Source organism: Psammomys obesus, unplaced genomic scaffold, assembly GCF_907164565.1.
Source record: "Psammomys obesus unplaced genomic scaffold, mPsaObe1.curated_primary_1811, whole genome shotgun sequence".
NCBI classification, from domain to species: domain Eukaryota; kingdom Metazoa; phylum Chordata; class Mammalia; order Rodentia; family Muridae; genus Psammomys; species Psammomys obesus.
Genome location: NW_026596256.1, coordinates 15,002,214 through 15,018,888, shown reverse-complemented (window position 1 = coordinate 15,018,888; position 16,675 = coordinate 15,002,214). Strand labels below are relative to the sequence as shown.

The 16,675-nt window shown below is 36.4% G+C and overlaps 1 protein-coding gene across 1 annotated transcript in view; it reads right to left on the bottom strand.

The window, feature by feature from the left end:
* Window positions 1-16,675, bottom strand: part of Rsrc1 (arginine and serine rich coiled-coil 1) — a 279,466-nt gene that overhangs the window by 226,584 nt on the left and 36,207 nt on the right. The window contains exon 5 of the mRNA XM_055596771.1: window positions 14,667-14,840. Within this exon, the coding sequence (XP_055452746.1) occupies window positions 14,667-14,840 (174 nt within the window). The remainder of the gene's footprint in view (window positions 1-14,666; window positions 14,841-16,675) is intronic.

Here is a 16,675-nt window from a genome sequence, read left to right as displayed (position 1 = left end):
AATAATAATAATAATAATAATAATAATAATAATAATAATAATAATAATGATGAAGAAGAAGAAGGAGAAGAAGTAGTAGCAGTAGTAGTAGTAAGTGGTTTTATGGTGAGTAGCACACTACTTTTTGAAATGCCTTAATTTACTTTATAGAATACAAAGAAAGAATAGGAAATTTATTCTCCTGATACTGTGGTATATGGAAAAAAGATGTAAATTCCTATTCTAAACATGGTAAGCACATAATCTGGATTAACTCTTTCTCACTAAGTCTTGCTGGAGGTTGACTATTCCTTATCAGAAATGCTAGAGAGCATTAGTTTTTAAGTTTTATTTTAGAATATTTACATATTTAAAGGAAACATATTTTATATAAAACTATTAGTATACCACCAATTTGACCACAACTAGTCTCATGATGTTAGGTATGGAACTTTTCTACTTGTGGCATCAATGTAAGCACTCAAAACATTTCAGAACTTGGAGCATTTTAGCTTGAGATTTACAGAGTTGGAAAAAATATTGTCAAAAAAAAAAACAGGGCTTCAACTGCTGAAACTAGATTAAAATTATGCTAAATTACACTCCAAGGCAATAGAAATAAATCCATCGAGGCTATATACAATGAAGTTACAGTCTGTACAAATAACTAAATTGGGTAAAGAGGATTACAATGAAATTTAAAATCGGTAGAGAAAAGGAAATCATAAACAGAACATAAAAAAATACAGTTGAATTGAAAAATATATAAGGAGAAAAATATAAAATGTTGTAATACAGGAAAGTAAAAACGCAACAATGGTGAATTGCAGCTCACACAATAAAGGAGCTTAGCAGAAAGTAAGCTGAAAGCTAAAGCAAGACACACACAATTATAGTAAAACTAAAGACATGGTAAATACATTAAAGCTACTAAAGGAACTATTATGAAGAAAAGCAGTCAAATTTTTTTGAAGTAGCTATATGCTAATATAATGTTCTCAAGTAACTAAGTCAATAGAAAATAAAATTCTTTGAAGTACTAAAACTTGAAAATATGTCAACTTATAATTAATTGCACACAGACAACTTTCTAATAATAAAAAGGACTACGTAGATGGCTCAGTGAGTGAAACACTTTCAGCACATGCTCAGATACATATTTGAATCCTCAGAGATCATTTAAAAAGCTAAACCCAGTCGTGCATATCTGTAATCACAATGTTATTGCCTCAAGATAAGAGATAGAGAATCACTGGAAGCTTGTGGACTGAACAGCTTAGTGTACAAAGCAACAAAAACAAAGCCTATCTCAAATATGGTAAACACACATTCACATGCAGGAGAAGCAGACAAACAGATAAAGAAAGTGACAGAGAGAGCAAAAATAAAAGTGAACAAATGACATTTTCTGACAAAATTTTAAAATATGAATTTTGAAAAATAAAACAGACTATGGAAAAATAATCTTGTAAAGGTGACAGATAACTAGAGAAGAAAAGCAATAAAAACAGTGAAAATACAGAAAACCTAATTTTCCCAAAATAACAAAATTTCTTCGTAAATGTAAAATGTAATCTCTTAAAAATATTAAAATATACTTGCCAATTGATATCAATAATTAACATCATCCAGCAAGGTGTCCATTGTATACAAATTATATATACTTTAACACATAAAATATATTAAATATATAGTATATAGTATACTTCGATAATAGTATACTTAATATAATATATAGTATATATATATACTTTAACATTTTATATATATATGTATACATATATATGTAAAGTATGTATGTATATGTGTGTGTGTGTGTGTGTGTGTGTGTGTGTGTGTGTGTGTGTGTGTATTGCAGACTGGTGAAAATGGTTCAGATGAAAGAGATGTTGTCTTCCAAGCCTGATGACCTGACTTCAATTCCTAGGACACAAGATCGAAAAAGATAGCAACTCCTGCAAGTCATACTCTAACCTTCACACACAGACACACACACACCTTGATATACAAATGACCAAAGATACATATGTACATATATACAAAAATTAAAACTGTAATAAAAATTTAAAACACTAAAATGGAGAAAGAGAATATTTATCAGTAATCGACCACAGGCATAGCATGCAAAAGGTCTTGTTCTTGACTCCCAGACTACAAGAAAACAAGCAAACAAACAAGACCTACAACACACAGTAGAGGATTAAAGGCTTATATTATGGTAACATTCTCACTTTCCAACTGAATATCAGACACCATGTGCAAAGTAGACCACAAAGAAATGAATACAAAATAAGTCAAAAACTGGCAAAGAAATATTTTTTTTTCCAAATATTTGAAGATTTGGGTTGGTGAGGTAGTTCAACTGTAGAATGCCAGCCTAGAAGGCAGAAAGCCCTGGGTTTGGTTTCCCAGCCCAGAATAAAACTGATTATGGTATGGCAGACCTTTAACCTCAGCACATGGAAGATCAAAGAAGGAGAGTAAGAAGTTCAAGGCCCCTCTAATAAAAACCACTGGGAAGGCTTTGATGTCTGCACCCAGGCCCCTGGTGTCCATTAAAGGTGCTGCCAGGGAGGATGTAGAGAAAGGGGAACCCTCCTCCATTGCTGGTTGGAGTGCAAACTTGTACAACCACTTTGGAAATCAATCTGGCACTTTCTCAGACAATACGGAATAGTGCTACCTCAAGATCCAGCTAACCACTCCTAGGCATATATCCAAAAGATGCTCCATCATACAACAAGGACATTTGCTCTGAACATAGTTGAGCAGGCATCCTTGTTGCATGAGAGCAACTTGCTCAACTATGTTCAGAGCAAATGTCTTTGCTGTATGATGGAGCATTTTTCTGCTATATGTTCAACTATATTCAGAGTAGCTTTATTAATAAGAGCCAGAATCTGGAAACAACCTAAATGCCCTCAACAAAAGAATGGATACAGAAATTGTGGTATATTTACACAATGGAATACTACTCAGATATTAAAAACAAGCAAATCATGAAACTTGTAGGCAAATGGATGGAACTAGAAAAGATCATCCTGAGTGAGTTAACTCAGAAAGACAGGCATGACATATACTCACTTATAAGTGGATATTAGCCATTTAATACAGAATAACCATACTACAATCCACAGACCTACAGAAGCTAAATAACAAGGACGGCCTAGGGAAGATGCTTAATTCTCATTCAGAAGGACAAATAGACAATGGAAGTGATTGAAGAAAGGGAACAAGATGGGAGCGTACCATAAATGTCCTCTAAAACACTCTACCTAACAGGATCCAAGCAGATGCTAAGACTCAACAGCCAGATTTTGGGCAGAGAGCAGGGCATTATAGGAAAAAGTGCAGGAATTGAAGGTCCCAGGAGCTCCATAAGGCCAACACAGCCAAGAAATTCGGGCTCATAGGGGCTTGCAGAGACTGATGCACCAACCAGGGTCCATGCATAAAGAGGACCTAGACCCCTGCTCAGATGTAATCAATAGGCAGCTCAGTTTCCATGTGTAAAAGGAGCAGGGGTTGTCTCTGACATGGACTTTGTTGCTGACTCTTTGATCACTTCCTCCTGGTGTTTGATCATTTCCCCACAGAGGAAGAGGATGCAAGCAGTCCCGATGAGACTTGATAGGCTGGGATCAGATGGTAGGGGAGGAGGTCTCTCCCTTTTTGAGAAACAGGGGAGGGGAATAGGGGGAAATAAGGAGGGAGGTTGGGACTGGGAGTAGAAGAGTGAGGGAGCTATAATCAGTATGTAAAGGGAATAAATCACATATAATTTTTTTTATATAAAAACATGGTGCTGCAGGTAATAGCCATAAAAGTATGCAGAGACTATTTTGGTTCAATTCAAAAATGAAAAGTATGGGAACAAAAGCATGAGTAAGTAAAGAATTTCATTTGGATCACATCATTGACTACTAAGAAAATGAACTACAAAATAACAAAGTCTACTTCAACATGTTTGATTTATCAGCCACATTTTATAGCAGTTATTTTGAGGTTTCTTTAACCTAGATGAAGTATCCTATGAAAACAGCTGCAAGTTCCCTCGGAGACCCTGGTCCTGTACTTAGGTACACTGTCAGTCCTGAGGATTAAACCTAGGCTTTATACATGCAGGGTAAATGTTCAGACAGTGCACTGTATCTCATATTCTAATCTTTTTTTTTTTAAATTACTCTTCATAGAATAAATTCTGACTGCAGTTCTGCCTCCCTCCACTCCTTCCAGCACCAGCTCCCTGCCTCCCCATGCCCCCATGTCCATTCACTGTTTTTTCCCCTTAAGAAAAGGGCAGGACTCCCAGGAATAGCCTCTCATTTTCTTGTTGGTTTTGATTCATATAGCTCAGGCTGGCCTCAAACTCACAGTGTAATCCAGGATGACCTTACATTTCAGTTTTATTCAGTGCAGGGGATTGAACCAAGGGCTTTGGGCATGCTAGGAAAGTGATCTACCAAGTTTAATATCTCCAAACCCTGAATCAACAGTAAGTCATGTGGTATGACACACCTCTAAGAGTATCATTTGAGAAAATCCAATTTTAATCTTAGTTTTGCTCTCACTGTATGATTTGAAGTAAATTGTGTACCGTCTCTGAATCTCAGGGTCCTCAAGAATAAAAGCTGGTAATAATTAAAATCAAGTAGCACGCTAAAATGTACAATCCTGTAATATTCCTATAAGTATGATTAATACCTTAGTTATTGTTTCAATAAACAGAACTGCAAACAGAAAGCAAGAAAGCCAAAAAGGAAGAAGTAGTAGCAGTAGGTCAAGGACATTTTCTACAATGCAATGAGCTAACCCAACTGACAAGAAATGAAGCTATACCCCTTCTCCAAGTTGAAGACTTAATTTAAATCAGCACTTTCCTAGGAAAACAAAATACAACTTTACCATAAAAAAAGAAAGAAAACCACAAAGCTGAATTGCTATGGATTAAATGTTTGTATCTCTCTAAAACACCTACATTAATATCAACAGTTTGATGGCATAAGAAGTTTAGGTCTATGGGTGATGAACAGTTAGATCATAAAGGTGTGGTCCTCAAAAATGGAATTTTTATACTAATAGAAAAGCCAGCTGAGAGCTGTCTAGTCAGCCACAGGAGGAAAAGATAGCTGTTTATGAGCCATGAAGCAGGTCCTAAGAAACGGACTAAAACACTCATTATTTCTCTAAGCATGAGGAGAATTAAATCCATAAAAAATATTTATGTTAGGTGGCTTTGCTTAGAAATTATACTGAATGATTACAGAAAAAAATAATACAATTCTTAGATACATTCTGAAGTGCTGAACAAATATACTGTCTGTCATTAACTGGTAGATGGATAATAATTGTGACACATTGTTCACACAACAGAGTACTGTGTAGCAATATTATGTAACATACTGTAACATAATATTATGTTACATACTCATATGTAACATGAGCAACCTGAGTGCATCCCTGAAGTACTGTGCTAAGTAAAAGAAGCTCTATACAAAGACTAATGCTTTGTGTGATTTCAGCAATATGAGGACAAAAGGTAAGATCCGTTTTCATCTTCTGAAATGGGAAAAGAAACTACATGAGGCAAATTCAAAGCCAGTGTTGGCCACAGTGTGAGACTTCCCAAAGCAAATAGATGGATGGATGGATGGATGGATGGATGGATGGATGGATGGATGGATGGACGGACAGATAGACAGATAGATAGACAGATGAAAATGAACTATACATATTAATCAGACATTGATTTGTCAGCTTCAAAATCATGTATCTGTAATTTATTAGTTAATCTCTTTTCTTTTAGGTTGAACTAAGATTAATTTCTGATTAATATTGAAGCTACAATAATTAGTTGATAGATGAAATTTAAACATCTTAATTTACAGATTAAATAACTGAACAGTGATTTGTCAATTTGTTATTTATCAATGTTAGCTAAGTATAATTATTTTATTAGTAATTACATTGTAAATAATTTTACTTACACAAAAGTACATTCATTTTCAAAATCTTGTATCTACTAATTTCTGCTTTTGGACTCACCTCTTGTTTTTGTTTTGTTTTTAAGCAAAGATTGCTTTAAAATATGACAATCAAATTGGTTTTCAGTGATAGTTTCAAGTGGCCTTTCAACAATCTGCATGTCTCTGTCTTTGTGTGTGCCTGCCCAGGCTAGAACTTGCTATGTGGACTAAGCTTGTATCTAACTTACAGTGACCATCCTGTCTCTGTTCCCAGTGCTAGAATGCCAGACTTTTGCCACTACTCCCAGCTCAATCCACTACTTCTGACTTCCTCCCTGTGCTGACCAACAATGACCTTAACTGATCCATCATATGTTTATGTTTTACTCCCATCTGTTCCATTTTGGAGATGTCACTCCAATGGACACCAAACTGGAAAGAAAGCTGAAGAGAAATAGATAAACTTGAATTACTTTTAAATCTTAATAAGACTGCTCCTATTTGGTTTAGCATAATTCATATCTGAGATAATCAAAGTGCTGTACAGTGAGATAAAAATTAGACCTATAATAGGTGATTCATGAGTGACACCTTATGTTTTGGAGAGCTGCTTCTAAGTTTGTAAAAGACTTGTCTGGCATTCCAAGTTTATTCCTCAACATTCCCTAACAATAGTGCAGAAGCTTCAAAGCATATATAAGCTGGGCGTGGTAGTGCATGCCTGTGATCCCAACACTCAGAGAGGCAGAAGCAGCTAGATCTCTATGAGTTCAAGTCCAGCCTGGTCTACAAAGTGAGTTCAGGACAGCCAGGGCTATACAGAGAGAAAGAAAGAAAAAAAAAAAAAAAAAGCAGATTCCACAGGGAACCACTGCTTACTGGCTTGCTCCCATGATTTGCTCATTTTGCTTTCCTATACCAACCCAGGATTACTTGCCTAGGGGTGGCACTCCCCAAAATGAGCTGGGGCCTTCAACAAGGATCATTAATCAAGAAAATACCCTCCTAGACATGCCCAAGGCTACTATGATAGAGGCATTTCTCAATTGAGGCTCTTTCTCCCCAGGTGACTCTAGTTTGTGTCAAGTTGATAAAAACTAATTAGCACATAACTGAGGACCTGGTAATTACAGAACTAATCACATTAGCCAATCATTTATTAAGCAAGCATGATGGTATACATCTACAATCCCAAGACATCAGGATCCTAAGGCAAGAGAATCACAACCTCAGGCTTGCTTGATTACTAATAAAAATGTCATTTATTGAGATCCTACTACACAATATAGGCCTTCTTACAAATATTGTTCCTGATATTTACAAATTTTCACCTACCATGATCCCCATCTAATGAAAAAAATAACTAGGAGGTATGCATGGTGGCTCATGTCTATAATCTCTGCACTGAGGCCGGGTTAAAATAAAAAAGAAAGATCCTGAATTCTAGGCAAGCCTAGTTTATATTAACAGATAATGTAAAAAGAAGAAAGGACGGAAGAAAGGGAAGGAGGGAGGGAGGCAGGCAGGCAGGCAGGAAAAGGGGATAGAAGAAAAGGAAGGCAATAACTTCCCTCGTCAGGAAAGATTTTAAAATACTGATATGATGAAATGAAAATAGTGAATATCCTACTTTGGTCATTTCCCTCCTATGAAATATTTTTAAACTATAAATTATTGATAATTGTTATGAATACAGGTAGCACTTTTTTCATAAATATGCAAATGAAATTTGTCAAGCAAAGTTCCAGTTTCACTACCTAAAACAGAAGAAACCAGTTTCAGATCTGTTAGACAATTCACATCCAAATTCTTGTTCCACAAATGCATTTGCTTTGTCAGTTACATAAGCTACTTGTGACATGTCACTGCTTCTCTTATCAATGAATTTGTCACAGAATGCCTTTGGCAAAAACTCCTATCTATTTCTGAGCCATGATTTTGCACCAAAGCACAAGGAGTCAGAATTTGAAGAGTTGTTGATTCTACAGGTGCACACGCAAGGCTTTTTCTATTACACTCTAACTCAGAACTTTTCTGTTTACTCTTTTTTTTTTTTTTTTAGATTTATAATGAATATTTTATTTTATCTTTTCTGTTTAGTCTTAAATGGTCATTTCTATACAACATTAATTATACCTCTTGCAAAGAACCTCACCAAATTTTTTAGAGCTCTCATATTAAAAGTTACTGAGAAGTTCAACAGTCCTTTATTTGAATCTCTAGGCTAACTTCTTCATTATTTCTCCATGTCTTCCTGTGACATTCAGAAGGAACACTAAAAGCACTTTCTCATTCTAAGGTAATGGTTCTCAACCTGTGGGTCATGGTCCCTTTGGGGTTCACGTATCAAATATCCTTCCTAACAGATATTTACATTACAATTCATAACAGTAGCAAAATTACTGTAATGGGGTAGCAACAAAATTATTTTATGGTTGGGGTCACAACAACATGAAGAACTGTATTAAAAAGTCACATCATTGGAAGGGTTGAGAACTGCTGCTCAAAGGCTTTGCAAAGCCAAATAAACCTACAATTTCTACCTTTAAAACCTTCATCAGGCATAATTCATGTAAAATTCCATTGGGCAAAGTATCTAATAATTAAATTGTATTGATATAATGAATAAGAGAACTGTGTAAACCAAGGGAGAACTAATGAAACTTTTGTTTCCTATTTTTGTCATAGTCTTATAGCCTTCCTTGATCTCATCTTTTTGAAAAACTAACAAGTTGTTTTAGTTGAACTAAATCTAACACTCAAACTTACATAGTGGGAACAGGGTGGTAATGTTTCGTTATAATGTAAACATATACCCAATATATTGAGACATAGTTATGAAAATCATTAAACAAGAAATTCATAAAAACTTTAATTTGAAAGAGAAGAATGCATACATTTCTTTAAAGATAGCTTTGTTTACCTGCTTAACAAAACTGTCAGTAGAAGCTTCTTTTTGTTACAATGACACATGTTCAAGGTGTACAACTTTCTAACCAAACACTTACCCTTCGCCACTGGTGAAAGGCAACAAGATCTCTTTACAAAGTCTCATCTTTTTCAATAAATTTTGCATGAAAACATGTTATCCTGGCACAAAGTTGCCTGCTGTCACATTGGAAGTGTGATAAATGTTTAATGAAAACAACACCACACAGCTTGGTGTCAGACAACAGCTATCACACAGCCCTGCTTTGATCCAAGCAGACACTTAAAAGGAGTTCTAAGCATGCTCTGCACCACAGAACTCCATAACCTATATGCAAATTAGAGAAAATTAGCATAAGTGACTTCCTGCTGCATAAAGAAATAAGAGGTAAGAAAAAATATGACAGGCTTTCTAAGTATGCAACTGCTGTCAAAACTCAGAGTCCAGCTTTCCCAAATCACATCCAACATCTTCTGGGAAACATCAGGTAAAGGGAAAAATAGGCTATCAACAGGAATTTATACATGGAACTCAAAGCTACAAATGCTGGAAGGCGGCCAAGGTAGATGTGTAACATATCCCTAAGTTACGATTATTACATTGTAACGCTGTTCTTACTATATACTGCTTTCACATTTACAGCTTTTAAGTACCAAATCCCCATTTTACAGAAGAATCAACTGTATAATCAGAAAGAAGTTCTTAACTTTCTCAGAAAGTATAAAGTTCAAAAAGTTATAACAGCTCATGAGAATGTGTAAAATTGAGCTCAAAGGTCTGAGCAAAATATACCAGAAGCCTTAGCGCTTAACCTAGAACAATACCCTGTCTGCTCAGGAACTAATAAAGACAGTGGTGAAAACCTTCCATGGAACAGATCATGCTTAGGAAAACTAACTGTTCTGCACAAATTCTAACTTTATCCAAATTAATATGACAGCGTTATAATCGATGGCTTGCTCTGTTCTGTGCAGCTGTAACAGAATACCACAGACCTGATAATTTAAAATGAATAGAAACTTATTGACAGACAGAGAGCTTGGAGGCCAGGTAGGCAAACATGGCTGACTGGCTTCTAGAGGGGATTTCTTTATTATCTCATGACAGAAACATAAATAAATCAAGAGAACACGACAAAAGGAATCCACAATTCCAATTATCAAATCCTACTTTACCATAACAATGTTAATCCATTTAAGAATAGTTTTCTTGACTTAATCACCTCTTAAAAGACCTCATGTCTCGACAATACTGCACCAAATCACCAAATAGCTAACACGTGAATTTGGTGGTCTGGGAGATGTTGGTAAGGAATCCTAATACACTAACCCATGAGTGACACTGCTGGAGTACACAATGTTCAGCATCACCATACCATGTTGCAAGTGATGTTACAAATTTCTGAGCACTGTTTCTCAATAACAGTTTGAGATATAAATGACAAGATATCCCCAGTGATATAATAAAGGCACTTTTATCTTGGGGGTGACCAATAAGTGTCAATTGGACTCAAGGCCTGTTCAATGGAAAGAAATATATTCAATAGATTACTGTAAACTTAATCAGCTACTTGTGGCTGGAAGATCTCTTCTACAGCCTAGAAGCCAACCTATTACTGCCATTTCGCTTAACTAATATAATTTCTAATTTTATTCTAACTATTTCTATGTATACCTACAATTACGTACAGCTTTCACACTTCATTGACATTTCTTTTTCACAATAGATGAGACTACTATTGAGATTCACAAGTGGCCAAAATTCAGAGAGTGATTATAGGGTGTTAAACCCCAAAAGAGACAGCTTCAACTCAACTATTCCTACTAAGCCTCAGGGAAAAGTGTAGAAGGGAGGCAGGGAAGACTGTGACTGTCAGAAGACCAGGAGCCCTGCTGTGGTGTGTCTTCTCATATCGTCTACATATGAAACAAGTTTTTGTTAAAAACCAAATGTTATAAATGTAATACTTTTAAAGTTAATGTTTTTAAATCTTATTAAAATACAAAACAAGACCAGTATCTTTCTACTATTAATAATTCACAACACATTAAAAGAAAAGGAAGTTATCTTTTAGTCACTACAAACTAATAACCTTCCAGTTTCTATTATGTTCCTTAAATCTGCACATAAGCAAAGTAGGCTAACAAAATGAGCAAGGCAACTTATAAATGTACCTTGATTTGCCACAGTTACACTTTCTTTTCCTTTGTGCTTTATGGATGCTTTAAGTTCCACAGTAAGTATATCATAGAGACTCTAAACTGGGTTGATAAGGCAAAGGTTCTTATGCCTGAAGAAACATAAGCATGTGATTCATATATGAAGAAGCACCTGTTACTTGGCACAAGTTCAAACATTTGTAATTCGATTGTATATCCAGAATGGACTAATATATCCATCCTAATTATAACAGTCTTGGGTCTTTTTTCTCTCTTCACCTATACATTTTAAAAAGTCATCTGGAAAAAGACGGCAAATAAACAATTAGTAAAATGAATTTAAAGATGCTGTAGAAACAACTTGTAAATATAATTAAGTATAAATCTACATAAACAGATAAAATGATGAGGTGGGAAACAAGGACAGAAACAGAGAGGAAGAAAAGAAACAATCTTTCACTAATAACAGAAAAAAAAAACAGAAAATAATTTCCTCTCCTTAGTTATTTCTAGGAAAGTTTAAGAAAAGTGTATCACTTGATCTCAACCCTGATTTCTTAGTAATTATGGAGTAGAACAAAAAGAAGACAGCATGTAGTTTGAGAAGTCAGTTTGACTCAGAAGCCAAATGACGAGTTAATCCACTGGTGAGCTCAACTGAACAGGGGAAGCAGAAAGACCAGATGAGGGAAGTGCGTCACTGCACACATTTCATTGGGAGTATGCCTTGCTCCTGTCCCCCTCCCCTTCCTTCCTCCTTCTCTCCCCTTTCTCTTAGTCTCTGCTTCCTGTATGCCAAGAAATTTCTTCCACCATACACTTTTACCAGGTGTGCACCTTCCCAGGGCCCTAAAATGCAGCAGAGCCAGAAATCCACGGGTCGAAACCTCTGAAACTATGATATATATATATGATTGATATACATATTTATATATATAAATCTTTTTCTCCATCATATTCATTTTCTCAGATATTTAAAGTAGCTACAATAACAACAACAAAAAAAGAAGAAATTAGGACAGCAAATAAAAGCACTTATTTAATGAAGGTATTAAATGAGATAGCAGTATCAATAGCTTAAGGAATTCCTGGTACTGAGAAAGTATTTAAAATGAAAGACTTAATGAATAAAAAGTAGATATTTAACATTCAATGAAAAGACAAGGTCATACTCCCTACAGTTATGTAATTTAAACTAAATGAAAAAAATGTTTATAAAGAACTAAGCAGTAAGTAGTTCTCACATAGCTTAGTCATCTTCTTAATCCATGTTTCCCAGTCTTTGAAACTTACTCTGCATCCACACCCTTCAAATCCAGCAGTCTACCTGCGTCCTCCCTTTTCCAGGAAATTACTGCCATACTTTTCCTGAACATCATCTTTCGCTGACTAGGCCTTTCTATGCTTGTAGCTGTGGCAGTTAACATCAACTGTCAACTTAGCAGACCCTAGCCAATTAGAAGATAACCTTTAAACCTGTTGATGAAGGAAGTTATAGACTGGGTTTGCTGAGGCGAGAAGACCTACTCTCAATGTGGGTAGTCTGGGGTGCCACACTGAATAAAAAGCAAAAGCAATGAGCTGAGAATCGATATTCCTCTCTATTTGCAGTTTGACTGCAGCTGCTTTGTAGCCAGCGGCCTCAAGCGCCTGTCGCTGGGATTTCATCCACAATAAGGGCTTGTACCCTTAAACTATAAACCAAAAGTTTACAGTTTCTGAAGTTGTTCTGTCACAGAGATGAGAAAAGCAGCAAAGAACCACAGCAATGAGAAAAGAAATAGTACCATATCCCTATCTCCTTTCCTATAACATTCTGAAACAACAATTTGGAATTGTTCTAGCATAGCTGTGGGATGATCAAGAAAAAAAATTAGCTAATAATGTACTCATCTTTTAAACTTTTAGCACAAGGTTAACATTTCAAGAAATTATTTCAAAGCATTTAGGTAGGGCTTCATATTATTACAGTAAATGTGATATAAACACAAGGCTCAGGAGCTAAGAGAACTTCCAACTCTTTTAGAGGACCAGGGTTCAGTTCCCAGCATCCATGTTGGGCAGCTCACAACTACCAGCAATTCTAGCTCCAGGAGATCATATGTCCCTGCATGTTGCCTTTTGATCTCCTTGGGCAATTGAACACACTCGCACATACCCTCATGCAGACAGACACATAAAAAATAATTCATTTTTTAAAAATCTTTAAAAAAACATTAGGTAGAGACATCAACACCCATTCTCACCAAAAGACAGGTCAATGAAATGGAAACTAAATAGAAATAATGACATCAACAGATATCATGAATCAAATGGACCTAACAGACATCTACAGAACTTTTACCAATCTGGCGCTTTCTCAGAAAATTGGGAATAGCTCCACCTCAAGACCCTGCTATACCATTCCTGGGCATATATCCAAAAGATGCTCCACCATACAATAAGGACATTTGCTCAGCTATGTTCACAGCGGCCACAAACTGGAAACAACCCAGATGTCCCTCAACCAAAGAATGGATAAAGAAACTGCAGTGCATCTATGCAATGGAATACTGTTCAGCTATTAAAAACATCATGAAATTTGCTGGCAAATGAATGTATCTGAAAGATCATCGTGAGTGAGGTAACCCAGATCCAAAAAGATAAGCATGGTACATACTCACTCATAAACGAATATTAGCCATACAACACAGGATACATATACCACAGACCTAAAAAAGCTAAGTAACAAGGACGACCTTAAGGAGGATGCTTAATTCTAATTCAGAATGGCAAATAGCAGTAACAATGAAAGTGTTTGAAAAGAGGGTGCTGGATGAGAGCCATAAATGTCCTCTGAAAGACACCACCAAGCAGGGGCTAGAAGCAGATGCTGAGACTCACAGCCATACTTTGGGCAGAGTGCAGGGAGTCTTATAGAAGAGTGGGGGAATAGAAGGACCCTGAGGGGACAGGAGATACACATGAACAGCAACAGAGCCAACATATCTGGGCCAAGGGGGCCTGCGGAGATGATGCAGCAACCAAGGACCATGCACGGAGAGGACTAAAATCTGCTCGGATGTAATGGACAGGCAGCTCAGTCTCCATGTGGGTTCCCTAGCGAGGGGAGCAGGGGCAGTCTCTGTCATGGACTCTAGTGTATGCTCTTCAATCACTTTCCCCAGGCAGGGCAACCTTGCCAGACCACAAAGAAAGAGAATACAGGCAGTCCTGATGAGACTTGATAGTTTGTGGCTAGTTGATAATGGAGAAGGACTGCCCCTTTCTGAGGACTAAGGTAGGGGAATAGGAGAACACAGGGAGGGTGGAGATGAGGCAGGGGGCTAAGATCGGGAAGCAAATTGAATAAATTAAAATGTATATACATATATATAATAACAAAAAAATCTTTAAAATAAAGGTAGAGAAATAAAATAGAAAAGGATATGAGAAGAGTTACATGTTGTTATTATAATTAGCTTAATAATTTTTTTTAGAGAATAATTAAGACACTGGCAATGGCTTATCTTCATTTACTCTTAATGGAATTTACCCACCAGGGTAGGAACAGTAAGCACCTCAGAGAGAGATCATTTGCAGACTGTTCCGGAGTCACTAAACCGTCACTGCATTAGACTCACATCAACTCACCCTCGTTTGATATTGTGTGCTTCCTTGTCCTTGCCTTTATCCTTCTCCTTTTCTCTCTTCTCTTTGTCCCGAACTTTACGTCGGTCCCTGTCCCTGGACCTACTACGAGTTCTTCTGTGACTGGACCGTTCACTGCTTCGACTATGGGATCGTGGACGAGGTCTCGACCTGGACCTACAATGAACAGATTTTATTAAATAGATTTATTCTGCCTTGAACTTAAAATGCAATTGACCTAAATTACATGAGAGTATTTAGTTTCAATTCTAGACCTCAAAATTGGTTATGCATACCAAATATATAAATGATTCTCTACACATAATCACTCTATTAAAATTATATGAAGAGATACAGATGGTATCAATCCTGAAGGAAATTAAGGTTCAGTCTAAATGTTAGAAAGCAAAAAAATTGATATACAAATAATAAGATAAAAGTGTTATGTAAGCTGAGTAAGAAGAATATAATCTTAAAACTAAAATTAGTAATACTATACTTCTACAGTATAAATTTTCTATGGAAACATCTCCAGGTGTGTGAGTGGAGAAAACAGAGGGGAAAAATGTGTGATTATACACATATTAACTAATCATCTGACTTTATATACAACATGTTATGTACCTAAAGTTTATAAATAAAACCAATTTCATGCTAAGAAAATAATGTTAGCAAATTGGAGATAAGGAGATGACGCAGTGCTGCTTGGGAAAACTTGAGGAGCTGAATTCTGACCCCAGCAGTCACATAAAGAACTGGGCATGGTGGCCAGCATCTGGAACTTCAGCACTGAGTGTGGAGACAGGTAGGTTGTGTCAGATTCTAAGGATCTGCTTGCCAGCACATCTGGCAAAGATGGTGAGCTCCAAAATTAGTGAGAGAGCTCTATCCACAAACAAGCTGGGAAAGTGACTGAGAAGGACACCCTAACATGAATTTCCAACCTCCACACATGGTTATACAGGTGAGTGTGCCCCTCCCCCAACGAAGCAGAGTGCTAGCCTTAGAAGTTTTGCTGTTTGCTTCGTTGTTGTTGGACCTTTGTGTAGTTGAAGCTCCTTCTGTGTTACTCAGACTACTCTTGACCTTGCTCCAGCAATCAACATGCCTCAGCCTCCTGAGATGTACAACTACAGACAAATAGCATCATATTTAGCAACAAAAAAGTCTGAAACATTCAAATAAAGTTTTAAGTCTCCTCAAGTAATATAACAAATAAATTGTATTTAATCTATAAAAAAGAGTGCTTCCGTTATCCTTGGAATTTCTACCTATTTACTATTATTTTTATTTTCTTAGTGTGGCTAAGACCACTTTACACACTCTAACATAGTGAATCATATAAAATGAGTCATTTTATTGGGCAGAATACATTATGTGCTAAAAAGTGATGAATTCAGGTCCTGGTCACAGTACTGACCAGAATGTCCTCTAGAATACTCCTAAGACCTCAGATAACTAAACAACTACATTAAGGCACAGATAGCAAGACTCTGCTGGGGGTTGGGTGGCAGGGACATAAATTCTTGAAAAAGTAAAGAGCAACAAGAAAGATGCAGTTTTATAAGCTTCCATTCTTTGGGTAAACTCAAGGCTGTGCACCCAAAACAGAGGAATGCCAACAGAAAAAAATTCTGGTTAGAAAAACCACCAAAGGCCAGCTGGCAATGGGGACAATGAAAGGTGAATCCTGAAAGAAAAGGAAGGGGGATATCCAAAAATTCTAGGTAAGTGTTCTATGACTGAGCTACATGTCCAGTTCTGTGCTATTTAAAAATGTTATAATTAAACTATTTTCAAACCTGTGGCTGAATCCTAAATCATCTTAAGAACAGCAGTCTCTAAACAACTAAGAATCAAAGCATGGAACCAAAATATCAGCTATCCCTATAAGCGCAAGACCTCTGCAGCCTCAGACCAAGTTAACATCCCGCTGATACAAAGGCTGAGATCGTATTATTGAGGAGAATACAGCAGTATTACCAGTATGCTATTCATCATGTCCAGGATAT